General features: G+C 48.0%; 1 protein-coding gene across 5 annotated transcripts in view; it reads right to left on the bottom strand.

Moving 5' to 3' along the window:
* The window catches only part of CASZ1 (castor zinc finger 1), a 247,674-nt gene that overhangs the window by 33,518 nt on the left and 197,580 nt on the right, over positions 1-16,576 (bottom strand). For all 5 annotated transcript variants that reach the window (XM_009289629.1, XM_009289632.1, XM_009289631.1 and 2 more), the window contains 3 exons: positions 8,627-9,467; positions 5,760-5,828; positions 697-787 (listed from right to left, as the gene is read on the bottom strand). In XM_009289629.1, the coding sequence (XP_009287904.1) occupies positions 697-787; positions 5,760-5,828; positions 8,627-9,467 (1,001 nt within the window). The remainder of the gene's footprint in view (positions 1-696; positions 788-5,759; positions 5,829-8,626; positions 9,468-16,576) is intronic.

Raw genomic sequence — 16,576 nt, 5'->3', positions numbered from 1 at the left:
TCATTCCTTTGAGACCCAAAGGTCTCCTGGGGTAGAGCTGAAGCTGTGTCTCGTGCACAGTAGAGGCAAACTCTGGGATTCCCACTTACACACATGCAGCCTGACCACAGAAATGGCAGTGTCAAACTCACAGACCTGGGAAGAGGGTAAACAAACACAGCACGTGACTCGGCTGGCGTGACGTTGCTACCCTGGCAATTCTCCCAGTAATTACAGCATCGCACATGCTCCTGCCCCCACGCTTTCCCCACGAATACCGGACTGCTGCTGGTCTTATTGGGTGTTTTGTTGCAGATACTGCTTGCTACAATGTCACTCGGGCAGCAGGAGGGAAAGAGACAGACTAACAGATCAGCATTCCCTGGTTTCAGGCACAATTTGTAACACAGCAGAATTTCTTCTCTTGGTTTCACTGATGTAAATCTGGAGTAGCTCCCACTGACTTGAGCTGATCTATATTCTGCTCTTTGTTATAGTGGTCTGGGTTTGGTTAAATGGTGTTAGATTGGGTTAAATGGGAACAAAATAGGATTCCAGTAAGTTCAAAATATATCTTGCCCTCTTCTTTCAGAGTGGAAAAGTGAAGAGGCATGTGCATGCATGGGGGAGGAAAGCACAGGAGGACACACATCTGCCCTAGGTGGTAGCCCTTTACATTCAGGTCGCTGCACTGATAACTTTTTACCATTCTTTTACCTGGTAGTTGCACTCTGGGTCAAGGCAGTGGTAATGTTCTCGATACTGGTATGCACAGTGTATATGTCCACAGTGCTGACTGCCAGAGAACCTGCAAACATGAGGGGGGGACAGAAGAAAGAAAGGGAGAGAGAATGAAATGGTGTCCTGACAGTAGCGCCTATAAGCAAGGTACAAATAAAGTATGTCCCATTCCTGCTTTCATCCCACATGTTTATGGCATTAAACCCCATCTCCTTTATCCCCTCCAAGGATGGTGATCCTCCCACCTTCCTTTTCTTATTTGTCACTATTTAAAGGTGCTTCTTGAGCAGGATCATTCAGGTCTTGTACATCCCTAATCTGTCTGTCTTTCCCTTTGAAATTCATCTCCATTATCTAAGTTGCTTACTTGGGGAAGAGTAAGAAAGGAGGGTTCCTTCAATTAAATATCATACAATTCTAAAATTCTCATGTGTGAGTTTAGATACCACAGCAGTGAGTTTCAGAAATCTCCCATGCCAGAAGACGACAAATAAACATCGGTCAAATATGGATTCTAAATTTTAGGTATACGCCCATCTAGTAGGACCTCAGAAAAGCTCAAGCATTCATTTGTTTGTACGAGTTATGTCTCAAGACTTTTTTTTAATCACAGTATGGTGTCACACTACAGAGAAGATTGCAAACCACTGGACTAGATGGTGAGCCACACAGATAGAAGATGATCATGGCAAGATTATATAGGAACTTTCAATAAGATGGACAGATCAATGGAAAGATAGGTGAGATTGATCAACAAAAACAGAATGAAGCATTACAGGCAGACCATCTCGACCCTGTGTCCACATCTTCTCCCATGCACGACAGCTCTGCTGATCATTATTTTCCATGTGGATACAAGTATTTGCTCACAACAAAAATAGTGCAGTGCAAAAGAACAGGGTTTTCACCCTGCCTTTGAGTGCAATTAAAAGTAGGACACAAGAAGCAACAGCCAACAACATGCACCTAATCCATTTCTGCAGGCTACCATTGAGCATTCCACACAGCAAATTTGGAAACTCCTGGCACACAGGGTGGAAAAAAAAAACCAGAAAGGCCATATAATATCTACATACGAACAGACAGTACATAGAATGTTATTGACAGATAGACACATCAGTAACTGGCAAAAGGGGACGATCCAGTAACGGGCTAACCAGTGCAATGAACTCTCTGATGTATATTCTAGAGGACCCTGGAAGAGCTGAAGGGCTTGAAAGGGAAAAGCAGTGGAGAGAAGGGGACTCAGAGGGGAAACATTCAAAGATAAAGCACCATCTGCTCAAAGGTTCCTCAAAGGTTCCTCACGTCACTTAGTGCTAAACACAGCAGGAGTGCATATGATAAAGGGCATGGGAAAGAAACAAGGAAGGGCAATGGGTAAAAAGGAAAAATGAGAGGAGTGAGGGTGTCCTGGGGCAACCAAGGAATGGGGCAGGAGCAGGGAAGATTATGGATCATCATAAGGTGAGGTAATGCTAAGCTACAGGACAGAAAAAGTCAGGATGAAAAGCAGTACTAAATAAGGCATTTCTGAAGCACAATAAGGAAGAGGAGGTCAACTGTGGAGACAGCAGGGCCTCTAGGAGATGGAAAGGGGACTTAATTGACAGAAAAGATAGACATTGCTAAAAAATTAAATGACTTCTTTGCCTCAGCATTCACAAAGGGAGACAGGGACAGATGCCAGGAGCAGACATGCCTCTCCCTGGGGAAGGAGAAGAAATACTGCAGGAAATCAGGATCACGTCAGAACAAGTGATCGAGAAACTGGAACAAACCTCAGCAGCGGAGAAGAAACAAACCACAAGGCAAACAGCAAGGCTGGCTGCACAAACAAAGGTGTGGAACTGAAAGCAGAGGAAGCGATTCCTGTTCAACACCTGGGCAACTGTGAGGCTAGTACAGGGCATAGGCAGCAGCCTGAGTCACCATGGCATTAACCAGGTTCACGCAGCTCGGCAGCAGATCAAACCAACTGGTCCGGCTAGTCCAGGGCTTTATGTCAGCAGCACCACCACCAGCAGCTTTAAAGGAAAGAAACTGCTCTGTGGAAAGCTTCCTCCCTATTCTACTGATTAGATGGGGAAGAGAGAGCAAAGGGCTGTGCAGGGCTGGAGAACTGTGGAGCGCAGGCCAGGCAGAGAGAAGAGGAAGATGAAGACCTTGCTGACAAATATACACCTTTGAAGCAAAGCAGTCCAAAATATTATTGAAAGTGAGGCTGCAAAATGACCAGAGATGCCAACTGCAGTAAAAGAAGGGCCAGACACCGAAGAGATCTGACTGTATGGGATGAGTTACTTGAAGCATCCTAGCAGGCTTAACTCACGGGCTCAGCTTTAAAAGCAACAGCTAAACAAGCACTCCAGCACTTCAAACTCTTACCCTCCCTTCCACGTGCCACAGAAAGGTGTGTGTGTGGTGTCCACAGCGCAGGAAGGGAGAGGCAAGTGTTCTACCAAACCGTGTGCTTGGGGAAGGAGGGAAGCAGCAAACACACCACAAAGGGGAAATTCTGCTCTTTCAGTCTGTAAGGTTAGGCTCCTAAAGGGTTATTATTTATCCTGTGTTTCTTCTGACACTTGAAACAGTTCAAAGCTATTAATTTTTAAAGCACAGCATCTGTTTAGCTTTTTCATAACAGGAAAGCTTACACAGCGCACACTTACACGCATACACACGCGCACATTTACATGCACATACTCTAAGGTACATCAACACCCCTCTTAATTTACATGAACGTACCCACAATTTCCATGCACATGATCAGACACAAACACACACACCTGAAACAAGCAAACTCACAGACCATTTAATCATGCTGATATGCGAATCCAAACTCCTCAATTGTCCATACAGGCACATAGATTCATTTTCACAAGAACAACCCCCTCCCCCTTCCCTTACTTTAATTGGTTCACTTTTTTTTTTTTTTTTGGCCAGAAAGAACTACTCTTGATCTGGCAAGAGTTAGAAAGAAAAACCAAGATAAATAAATAATAATAAAAATAAGAAATAAAGAAGTCAGCATGCTTAGAGAGTGTTTACAGACTCATTACCCTGTAACGATGATGTGAAAGAAGGAAGAAAAAAAAAAAACCCACCCCAATTGCAAGGGGGGAGGAAACCCACACAGTATTTAATATTTAAGCAAGTGCTGCCAGAAGCACCATCTGCTGAGGCACTAATAATATAATTTTTTCTGTGGTCTTTTTTTTTTATTTTTTAATTATAAATATACGGGGGGGGGGGGAAAACCCAACAATAATAATAATTTTTTCTGTGGTCTTTTTTTTTTATTTTTTAATTATAAATATACAGGGGGGGGGAACAACCCAACCCAAACTAGCTAAGTAAGAGGTTTTGTTTTGTTGTGTGAGAGAATGGATTATCCCTGGGCAGCTTTTGGCAGTGGCTTTGGCAAACTCATTAAGCTAATTATGCAGTACAGACATACAGTGTCTCTCTCCCCCCACCCCTTGATTTTAAGGCTTTAAACTGTTTTTAAAATTGTGTGTAAATTGAAGGGAAGTGGCTGTGCTGCCAACGGGCGGCTTGCAGAGCTTTTTAAGCAGGATGTGGTGTCCCTTAGCTATCTCACAAGCTTCCCTCAGTTACCTACCTGACCCAGGGGAAGGGGCTTGCAGAGCGCTACGAAGAGTGGATGTGGGTGAAGTGTTTATACAGTTCTCTGCTTGAGAGGGGAACTGGGGACAGAAAGGGTGGCATCTCCTCTCTCACTGCAAGCTCTGCAATTCCTGCAATCTCAGCAATAAAAGGGTGCTGCTCCTTCTGCCCCATGCAAAGATGGGCTTAAACCCCTGCTTTCATTCCTATACTCTCCCAGGAGGCAGTGAGTTGCCACGTGCACTAGAGGCACTGCTGCTTGAGGAGCTGCATGTGGTGGTGCAACTGCCCTCTCTTCCCATGTGGTCTTCTGCCCCCTTCTCCTACATCAGGGATTTGGGCAAAAGGGATGGAAGGGAAATCACCTCTTGTTCCGCTCTCCAGCTAGGAAGAGCACTGTTCCCACCCTTTTCCCCTGCTGATGTGCCAAGATCTTCCCTTGCACCTTCCTAGCAGCTGACTGCCTCCCACAGAGAGACTCTCTGTAGACTCTGGCAAGGTGGGAAAGCACAGTACATGTTTCCCTCCCCTCTTGTAATAAGTGCCCAAGTGCTGCTGGGAACAAACCCTTCAGTTTTCTCTCTGGAGAGAAGTGTTTGCTTGCTTCCCTGACTGGTGTCTTTCTGTATACAAGGGGCTTTCCTAGTGAGCTTCCTCACAGTACAGATGGAGGATTCAACAGGCCAGGGGCAAAGGCTTGGTGATGGACCCTTTAGACCGTGAGCTACACCTGTTTTACAGGCAGGTTTTATTCAGTAATCTCCTCTGCCCCTCTGGCTCTCATGGCATTACTCACTCTGTCTCACCACAACAACCTTGGGCTCCCTCTCAGCATTGCTCATTCTTGACCTATGCTTGCCCAGAGCTGTGATAAGGTGCCCTAGTCTGTACCTTATTCAGTGAGGGTCTCTTATATAAATGAGCTGCAAAATGTTCTAGGATAAACATCCCACATTGATGCCAAGACCTGCCTAAACTCGAGTCACTTGTGAATTCCTCCAGCCTAGATTCTCAGAGGTGAGACGTTCTCTGCTTGCCTCTGGTAGGCACTGGACATGGTAGGGGAAAAAGGCTGGAGACAGCACAGCAATGGACAGAAAGAACGACAGTCAAGAGACAGCGCTCCCATTTAAATCCTGGGCTTGTGCAGTGAAAGATTTTTCCACTATTTGTCACAAAGTCTAACAGCTCTGGGGAGCCGAGTATGCTCTTGGCATGCTTGTACACCTTTCACAGCTACTGCTCTCCCAAGCAGGGGAACAGAGCAAGTACAGATGCCAGAGGGAAATGGAAGTGCCAATGACTGGTTTAAACACTTGATCCAGATGGACAAGACCTCATCTCTCCCACCACCACTCCACCCTCTTACTTCCAGCCCTCTCCCAAAGAAAGTCAAAAGTTCTGCCTACCTGGCAATATACTTCTGGTAAATATTTACGTCTTCGCTGACAGCTGGTTTGTCAGTGGGTAATCCGTTCCTAATGAGAAACACACAGGGCAGAGCTGGTTAGCAGGCAGGAACAGAGGACAGTCTAAGCTCCTTATTTCTCTCACACACCACTGACACATCAGGAGAGGGCCCATGGAAGAGTACCCAGCAAAGACACCTATGGGTGTCTTAACCTCCCTCCCCCTTACCCTTCAAATCCTGTACCTTCTTTTCCTAGGGAACCGTACAGTCTGCCTACCACCCCTCCTGCATATTCCCTCTTTGCAGGGCTCAGTTCAGTTTGTTGGAGACACTGAGAAGACCAACCATGAAAACGTATTTTTCAACAGAAAAAACTAAATACCCATATACAAAGAACCGATGGCCACGTGAAAACAAAGACCTCCCTGAAGCACCTTGCAACACTGCCCTTTTGTACACAGAAAGGCCATTGAGATACATCTGCCATAGGCTCACCTGTGGGAAAAGAGTCTCTGTGCTTCACCCAGGCTGTGAGCTACTGCACATTTCCTATGGCCAGCAGGCACAGTGAACTCCTACTTGGTCTGGACAACGTGGCTACAGCCCCCTAGATGGGGCTTTAATTGCCTCTTTTTTCACACAGATACCCCAACTCCAATAGACAGATGGGGCAGCAAAGGTATTTATGTATTTTAATCAATGAGAAGACCAATCCAACTGCCACATAAGCCTGGGTTACTTAATATCATTAGGAAGCAGACAAAAATTACATCCTCAATGAGTTCAGCAAGAGGAAAAAGAGATACAGGGCCAGACTCCAGTCTACCTAAGAGACAGTGGCATACACCAACACAATGTCAGACAGGCTGTACGTGGTCTTCCTTCTCAGTTTTGCCCCCACCCAACCTCCACTCCTACTCATGACTGCTCTGTAGCCTGGTTTAAACAAGGACACTTTCGTACAGAGTTCACTTGAAGTAGGTAGATTAGTTCAGGGCAGGTTAATAGCATTAGATGTTAGAGAGTTTAAACCCATGGCTAGGGTATATGTGCATATGTGTGAGAGTAAGGGGTAATTCCTGCCAGGTTATTTGGTCCAGTGGGGACTGTGAGTGGAAAGCCAGGTCCCAGATACCACAGTTAGCACTTCCTCCACCAGCACAATTAATGGTCTGCTTTCTTTTATCGTGAAAGCCTGTATCTAGTAAGCAGCCTGAAGGAGAAGGGACCAGAGCCCCTTCTGTACTCCAGTGTGTGACCAGGACACTGGGAACTGCCAGGTTGAAGGCCCTGGTCACCTCCATTCCTGTTGCAGCCCCACCATGATGCCCCAGTTGAGGAAGTCCTGTGGTTAGAGGAGGGATCACCATGGTGCTGCAAACCCACACCTGCAAGCAGCAGGAAATGAGCAAGAGAAAGAAATCAAACTGGGATCCCAGTGCAACACCAAAGCAGGTAAGAGCTGCTCACAGCCCCCCAAGCACAGCTCTAGGATAGCCACTGAACTCCAGGCAGCTGAGCATTCTGCAGACTCTTCAGGCACACTGAGTCCCTGGCCAAGTCACCCATCACAACAAGGCACTGTGCCTACAGGAATATTTACACCAAAGTGTTTTTTAGTAATAGGAGTCCCTGCCTGCCATCTGGAGCACATATAGGGTTCATCCTGAGCGGGGGTCAGATGCAAATGTTAATAATCCTCTGCCCTTTCCCCTACACCTTAACCACAGAGCTCCCAAATCTGTCTGCAGGCAGTTGGGAAATGACTGTTTCACATGGAAGACAGGTATCATTAGCTCTGCCTTCCAGGTGGGGAAACATGGAAAGCAGGGGATGCAGACTTGCCTGAGACTGCAAAGAGCATTCGAGTGAGGATTCAGCCCAAGGCCTCCTAGGTCCACATAAAACAGCCTTCCTCCTTACCAGAGGGCAAAGTACTAGGGTGCGTGTGATGGCATTTGCCACAGAAGTGCAGGCTAGAGGTCCTAGACTTACTACAAATGACCCCATGGGATTCACAGCTCACAACAGCCCCAGGTCCACAATGAGAAACAAGTCAATCCAAACTGTGACAAGAAAGCAGAGAAGTCCCTTCCTTCCTCCCTGTTTGCAGCCTCACATACATACGTAGCTTTTCTACAGCTACCACCTCTGGAAGCCACATTAAAAAGTAATCCAAGGTTTGGCAAGGCCTTCAGATATCTCTATTCAGTCAATGGCATCACTGCAGAGATTGCCAGCAACGTATGTGTAGGAGGTTATTAGTGGTAATTGGGCTAATGAGTTTGCCCAGTACATCTATTTGTGTAAGGAACAAGCAAATTGAGAAGACACAGGCCTGGCCCCACAGAAGTATGTATATGCCTAACTCCTATGAAAATTGATGGGAATTAGGCACCAAAATGTCTTCTGAGTTCTGGGACAAACAAAAAGCCCCATCTTGCTAACAGTGAAGTCAGCAGTTTTGCCATTGAGTTAAATGGAAGCAAGAATCAGGTTCTCCTACAGGCACAGCTGGATGCCTGGCGAACCGGAAGAAGAAGAAAGTAAAGTAGTTACAACCGTGACCTTAGAGTGCTGACAGCACCATGTTCCTTCATCTTTCATTTTAACATATGAACCCAGGAACTAGTGGGCTCTAGATTCATGGCTGTGACTGCTGATGGCAGGCCACATCCTTAGTGCAAATATAGAGATGTAGGTGCAACAGAGGAGCAGACACTCCAACAGAGAGCAAAAAGAAACATCACACGAACAGTGCAGTATTTATCATCTCACAAACTGGAATTGCCCACTGATCCACACACAGACTTTAGGTATGATCCCCCACTAACACAAAGATAAGAAAAGTGGAAGGACACTTACTTTACTGTAGAGACTGTTCCAGTTGTGATGGAGTCTGTCTTGGAGAAAGTTGATTTCAGGTACTCAGGAGTGTTGAATGGCAATGAGACGGACTGCTCTGGCCCAGCCACAGGAGTGCTGCTGGGGGTACTGGCAAGGGGAGCAGGGGCCAGGCTGGGTGTTGGAGCTTTTACTGGAGTAAGCTTCTGAATGTTCCTCACGTCATACTTGGAAGGCCGGCCTACCTTGCCTGTCTTGAAGGCGATGGCTCCTCCCATATCTGGGCTTCCTTCTCCAGGCTTGAAAAGGTGCAAGTACTTGACGTTTTCTAGGTCATACTTAGAGGCCTTCTTGTAAGTGTTGCCATTTTGTGGCCTAATGCTCTCACCCGTCTTCAGCTTCTGAATGAAGAAGTCATATTTAGAGGCCCGTGACATCAGGCCCTGCATCTGGGAACTGCTGGGAGAGGGCAGCGGCAGGATGGTGGCTTTGGTCTCCGTCAGCATGGAGGCATCTGGACCTGGCACCCGAATGGGCTGTGCCAGCACTGAGGAAGTTTCTTTGCCCAGCTTGGAGCCCAACTCCTCAGATTTGGCCAAGTGCATGGGCCAAGAGAGCTGCTCTCCAGCTTTCAGTTTGCGTATGTACTCCTCATACTTGGAGAAGCGGGCTCGTTTGCTCATGGCGTCCTCGCCAGGGAGAGAGGCAGCAGTCGCAGTGGCCTCTGAGGTAGCAGCATTCAGCTTGTCAAAGCTGATCTTGCGGGCCAGCTCATCCCGCATGTTCTGATCATCATAGCCGAACATGCCCAGGAACTCATTCATGGTGGTGGCGGCATAATCTCGCAGCGATGAAGCTTCCCCTACAGAGAACCAAAGTGAGAGTCATGCAAGGCGCTGATTTTTCTTCTCCTCCCATACCAGCACTAGTAGCAGGGAGGGGGAGTAAGGGGAGAGGGGAACATGATCTACTGACGTTTGGCTCACTTGTTAGGTTTTACGACTCTTAAATTAATTTGTTTTAAAAAAAAAAGTAATTAATACTGGGGTAAAATAAAAAGAGTTCATCAATGCCAGGAAAATCAATTTCCTAAATGTTCTAGCCGATGGCTTTTCAGTACATTAAACAAAGTTTCATAAATGTCTCTGCACTCTTGCCTTGGCCTAATATGAAGAAAAAGTAATTTTACTGGAAGTGAGACCAACGCCAATATGCCAAGGTTTGTACAGTTCTGTCCTTGTGTGTGTTTGTATATGGATAGGATATATATGTGCATAGGATATATGCACAGAGGATAGACGGCAGTGTGTCTGCGTGTGTAAGGGGAAGTAGAAACATGTGAGATATGCCATGTGTGTTGGTGAACAGCAGGGCTGAGAGCAGGCAGGACAGCATGGTGTGAAACGGATAAGGGAAACAGGGCAAGACAATGTATGGGGTGGAGCAGGAGGAGGGCAGAATGGAAAAGTGCAGAGTAGAGAAGGAAAGCAGCAGAGGTGGAGATGAACTAAGGTGGGGGAAGAGCGGCAAAGGCTCTACGCATGAGAAGCTTGGCAGTGAGGAGCGGGGGGGGGAGGAGCGGGGGGGGGGGAAGGGGGGGGGGGGGGAAGGGGGGGGGGGGGGAAGGGGGGGGGGGGGGAAGGGGGGGGGGGGGGAAGGGGGGGGGGGGGGAAGGGGGGGGGGGGGGAAGGGGGGGGGGGGGGAAGGGGGGGGGGGGGGAAGGGGGGGGGGGGGGAAGGGGGGGGGGGGGGAAGGGGGGGGGGGGGGAAGGGGGGGGGGGGGGAAGGGGGGGGGGGGGGAAGGGGGGGGGGGGGGAAGGGGGGGGGGGGGGAAGGGGGGGGGGGGGGAAGGGGGGGGGGGGGGAAGGGGGGGGGGGGGGAAGGGGGGGGGGGGGGAAGGGGGGGGGGGGGGAAGGGGGGGGGGGGGGAAGGGGAGGCGTGGAGAAGAGAAGGCAAGACAAAGACAGAATAGTTCCCCATAGCTGTTGCAGTCCTTCCCTTCCCTGTCAATTTTGTAGATTTCTTTTCACCCAACTTGCTCCCTTCCTTCTCAATCCCCGTGACTGGAGAGCTACTACTCTCCACGTGGAAAGGGGCCACAGTTCAGCAAAGGCTGTGGAAACCTACAGGCAGCCTCCTGAGCAGCCAGGAACAGCTTTCAGTAAGACCAGGAAAGGGAAAAGTCCATGCAGGTGCAAAATGGGTAAGGAACTGCCTCCTCTCCATCAGGATTTTGACTGAGGACAGAAAGAGCTGTTGTCCTGATGTGGGCTCCAGGGAGGGGGAGAAAGCCTGTTCTCTGGAGCGTGGGTTGGGGAAGGCACAGGAAGGGATTAGTCTACCTGAGCGTGATCACAGGGAGGAAGAATGAGCAAAAGCTGTCCTTCCTTGGGTCTCTCCCTCCCTTCCTCCCTCCCCTACTCCCTCAGGCAGTTTCACAGGCCACCAGGCGGGGAAGAACACACATCTGGAGGTCACCCAATATCAGTGTAAAGGAGGAAATAAAAATTGCTCTGACGTGCCAGCTTGGACTCATTTAGGCTTCAGTCTGACACAGCGCTCCTCCTCTCCCTCTTGCTTTCTCCTGCAGAGTAAAGATTTACTGTGTGCAGGAGTCCTTCAAACCTCCCTCGTCATCTTTTCCAATCACTCACTCTAGCTCTCATGAGCAAGCACACTCGTCCACAGGGAGCCAGCACAGGCAGGTACATTGGCAGCAGAATGGAGGTTCTGGGCACTGGGTCCAGCTCAAACCAAATCAACACTGCCTTGAAACATAGTGGAAAAGGAAGGCACCAAGACACAGCCACAGAACAGGTCAACAGATGCAAAGCATGAAAACGGACCCCTAGGATTTGGGGGATCTGACAGCCAATGATGCCATACGCACAGGCATGCACATACATGAGAGCATTTCTGCCCACGCAAGAGCCAGTCAATGAGCAAAGTCGAAGTTCAATAGCCACCGGCTTCCACAAATCAGTTTCCACAGGACTATGCGGAGGAAGAGACTGCCTGCAACGGGCACTAAAACGTGCAAGACCATGAGGGTCATATTCCTGCTTCGATATTGCCCGGTATAGCTGTGTTCATGTAGCTGAAGTGCTGCTGCACTAGTTGCCTGTGTACGTGGTACGTGAGAAAGACAATGCAAAGAACATGCCTGAAGCCTGCAAGCAGAAGGACAAAGACACATCTGCTTAGTGCTGCGATCTGGTTTAGCCCGAAATGACTTTCCAGTTCTGGGCCCAGCATCCTGCATGGGATTTTGGGATGCCTGACTTCAGAATGAACACCCTGTTACTTACAGAATGGGCGGCAATGCCCCTGCAGTGTCTGGCTCAGGTTGTAGCTTTTTGTCCTCGCACAACCTCATGGGTCAGTATTAATCTTAAAGGATGTTAAATGCAGAATCATGCCCCACAGTGTCCAGTAACAAGACTTGTCAGAAGGAAACCACAAGGAAAGGCTGTATTACTCCATCCTCAGACATAGGGTCATTTCATCTGTGCTGCCCCACCGGGCCCTCTCCTGTGGCCCCTCCAACACCCTACCAAAGCCATCAACTTTATCTTTCACACACAGACATTTTAAATAATTTCGTCTTGCTTTAAAGCAGTTCTCCTTTTTACCTCTTTTTCTTTCTTCTCCACGTCCATTTCAGTGTAACCCTATGACCCAACAGAAGTGATTAAACCCATGAAATCCCTACTGGGTCTAACACTTCCCTCTTTCTGTTAAATCTGCTTTTCCTCTCTTTTTGGACCTATAAAACAATCCCCTAGCCTCCTTCACAATGCCCTGACTTCCAAGCACTGCACAGAAAAACTCTAGCCAGCCTGTGCCAAACTGCAATGGGAGAAGAATACCACAGAGAGGATTTGATAGGAAATTAAACTATTAAGTGTGATTTTTACTAGCTTTAACAGCTGTCCTGAAAGCCAGCCAACCCCTTTCCTTCTTTATCCTAACCTGCAGCACACGAAAAGAGGGGAGACCCCCTTTTTCAATCCCACATCTCAAATCAATTTTACAAATCCCAGCTCAGTTCAGGCCCCACAGACATTACAAATCCAGAGAGGAGATTCAAGGAAACCTAGTATTTTCTTTTAACACTGGAGAAAATGGAATATTGTAGGACACCACCTCCTTTTTAAACTTCTCTCATCAGCACACCTGGTCTTGGAAAGCATCTTTGGTACCCCTGTGGCTAGACCTCAATTGGTGCAAACAATTAGATGCAAAACCCAAGACCATAGGAAAGGGGGAGTTTTCAAACCTTTCTTGAGCTTTGCAAAGTCTGAGCTTGAGTTCAGGTTTCACTACACTGGATTTAATCCCCTCATCTCCCAAAACACCTTGCATTCTGCTTTTCCTTTGCTCAAATTTGTTTCCAGGTGATCGCAATACCCTCCCTGACCAACAGCTTTGCCAGCGCTGCTCAGTCTTTCCTCATCCACATTTGAGATGAAACTGGCCAGTTCCCACTACTCACTGCCTAGCAAGCGCTACCTTCACTCATCCCGGCATGAGCCCACCAACACAACCCCTAAAGCCAAGACAACCTTCGCTTATTTGCACAGGCACCTAATCAGAAAGCTAGAGGCTCTTCAAATGGATGCACCTTATGGAAGGGAGCTGTCTTACCACAAAGATGGTATGAGACCCAGCCAACTCATTTCATAACGCACTTTCAAACAACAGTGAAGAGGTAATTATTACTACCTAATCGAGAGAAAACCCTCCCCATACCCACATGCAGACAAAAGTGAAGCAGGACAGCGGTTGGGAAACAAATCCCTGTGAAAAGTGCACAGCCCTGGAAGGCACAAGGAAGCATTGTCCCTGGGTCTTCTTGCCCCTCCCCTGCACCACATTTTTCTCTCCTTTTCTATGTGATAATAAAAGGGCTCCCTCTCCCCTTGCCGCTGCTCTCCATTTGTGGGCATTGCCAAAGAGCAGAGATCTGTGTGTCTCAGAGCAGCTATCGTATCACAAAGGATCCGAAGCTAGCAAAAAAGGGGCTAAAAATAGCCTGCAGCAGCACACTATATATGGAAGGAAAAGCAAAACAGCCCAAATGGAGTGCAAGGTCTGAGTACTGGGGGATGGGACATCCCAGCCAGGGCTCTGTCCTTTATTCTGCTTGGGAGAGAAAACATGCAGACTTGGGGGCTATGGGGTAATGAGCAAGACATTGGCACTCATCATGCATGTTCTCCCAAGTGGAGTCTCCCCAGGAAATTATGAAGAGAAAACCCCTCTTGCTGAAAACAGGTCCAATATTCCCTAAGAGACTTACCTAACAGGCTAAGAAAAGAAAGAACTTTTAAAGCTTGTACAGGAGAAAGCTCCTGGTGACTACTTTAGTCCACTAGGTAAGTAACAGGCAGAGTAAAGAACATGGGACTGTACAGGAAAATCTCCCTGGGTATGTGTGTGTCAGTGAGAGACTGTGGAAAAGGATCTGTGTCAGAGTCTGTATTGGGAAATCTAAATGCTATATATAAATGTGTGTAGAGAAGTATGGGTCAGTCAGTGTGCAGGACAGGGTGCGTGAATGAAGAAACGTATCCGCATGTCCAGATCAGCTTCTGACACCCACCTCCTGACAGACACCAGCTTTGCGACTCCTGAACATGTTTCCTAGCTGTACCAGAGAGGGAGGCACATAAGGCAAGACTGAGCACTGACTCATTAGTCCCTTGTTTCCAAGGGGTGGCTCAGGAAAAGAAACAGGGATGCCATACATGCATGTTCCCCATCTTGTTTCAAAGCATGAGGATTGAATAGCATGGACCAAGTCTCTGCAAACTCCTTCCTGATGCACAACAAGCCTCACTGTCTGACCCTGGAAGGAGAGAAAGGTGGCAGGGATTTCGCATTAGACTACAGGAGGTGTTACTGGAGGACACGAGCAGTAGCTGAAGCCCCATAAAGCAGGCTGTGTGTGTATACACAGGGACTCCAAAAAGCAGGAACCCTTCTCAGCCCCATATAGTCAGGATCACTTTCCTCACTGATCAAGAAAGCCCAGCTAGATGTAGGACCTGGTTTTCTGTGTGGCTTCTGCTTTTTACGCAAGTTTCCAGCTGATCAAAGAAGTATGGGCTCAATTTTAAATGCTGCTGAGCACTGCCAGCTCTGTATCCTCTATGTCCTCAGAGGGAGCAATGGGCGTTCAGAACCTTCAAAACCAGGTTCCTGTGATGACTCCCCTGAAGCCGCATTGCCCAGGAGGGCAGAGCTGTATTCCTCTCCTTTGATCTGACTGCCTCCTGCTACCCCCCAACTTACAGGAACAAAACCTCCTTTTTGGTGTAGGCAGTTCCAGACCTCACTGGAATAAACTTGCACCCAGTAACACCAGGTCTGAAAGGATTTTAAGCTGTTGATCATCAGCTCTGAAAGGACCTGGTGATCAACAGCTTAAAATCCATTTTCTGGAACATTGACAGAAAAAGACAGAAGAGGAAAAGAACTTTGTCCGTTCCAAAGCAAGAGATGTTTCAGTTTGTGCTTTCCAGGGAAACGTTGCAAACGACATTTATAACAGGGTTCTTGAAACAGATGCTCAAGACCTGGCAGCATGTCTGTTTGCAAGTCAAATCCCATGTGGCTGTATATGTAAACCGGACCCCGCATGTGCCATTACCCGCCTTAAACATAAATGAGTCTTCAGCCCCCCGTGAATGCTTATACATTTTTTGCACAATCCTTTGACAATACAGCCCTACAAAGGCATTTTACTGAGAACTCCTACCCCAGTGAGAAACCTCAGTTCCTTTTAATTTTCCCCAGTTTGGTAACATATTCGTTACATTTAAGTTCCCCTCCTTTTCATTTTCGTAGCAAATAAAAGCTGCAAATGGGGGGGAATTAAACTAAAAACAGAGTCCAGGCACAATCACCTTGTGTCTGGGAACGACAAGGGCTTTCCTATCAAAGGAAACTGAAGGTCACACTTTTCCTCATTGATCTTGCAATGTTTGTTAATTACTCTGTCACTGATGTGGCGAAGGATAATTAAACAGCTCTGTTTATATCTTATATGCATAATTATGTGCGCTGCCACTGAACTCATGAAGACTAGAGAATGTGCCTCTCCAGAAGGGGAACGGACAGACGGAGATGAGTTTCGGCTGCATTATTAACAGGAGGAGGAAAACATGCGCACACACAAAAGGAGGAAAGTTTGATGGATTCACAAAGTGCTGAGATCAGGGGAGGGGTGCATGCAGGTGGAGCAGATTAGGGGGAGATCTTTCAATTACAGATCCAATCCAGCTGAGTGACAAATTAGGGGAGGGAGCTGCTCTGCCCTAATGGAGAGAATTCAATTTACCCTAAGCTTTTGCCAAGGCTTAGCACTCATACACCCCCCAAAATCAATCTGGGGGAAACCTGGGTATCAGAAGTGAGAAAGAAATTCAGCTGGGGCTTTTCCCAACATCTCTTGCTGAATTCAGCTTTTGAATGAACCACAAAAATAAGACAGAAGCTATCTGAAAATAAGATGCACACACAGCCTGGAGGAAAACACCTTGCAACTGCACGCAGGTCAGCATCCTGGACCGAAGTGGTGGGGGACATACAGGTTTGGAACCAGCAGCTTCACCAGCTCGAGCCTGAACTCAGGCTGTGCTACCCCACTGGCAGCGCTGGAGGACGGGCTCCCATGCCTGCCTTGTGAAGGAGGCAATAACATGGCGAGCAGTAACCTCTCAGCCCAGGATGAGGGAACACGCAGGAGCAAAAAGGGAACGCGATGCATTACGTGTTGGACAGCTCTGTTACGGGCTCTTATTTGACACCCAGAAAGGGGCATCTGTACTGGTAGGCCAACCAGGGATAAGTGACAAAGACAGGTAGTGCTTAGACAGCAGCTCGCTCCAAGCTTGCTACCAGCCCCGCAGCGCCGAGCCCCCGAGCAGCAGAGGGCAGCGGCCGGGGCTCGGCGGGGGGCCGCCCG

Source organism: Aptenodytes forsteri, unplaced genomic scaffold (genome assembly GCF_000699145.1).
Source record: "Aptenodytes forsteri isolate BGI_AS27 unplaced genomic scaffold, ASM69914v1 Scaffold61, whole genome shotgun sequence".
Taxonomy (NCBI): domain Eukaryota; kingdom Metazoa; phylum Chordata; class Aves; order Sphenisciformes; family Spheniscidae; genus Aptenodytes; species Aptenodytes forsteri.
Note: the sequence above shows the minus strand (reverse complement) of the source record. Positions and strands in the feature narration are given on the sequence as shown.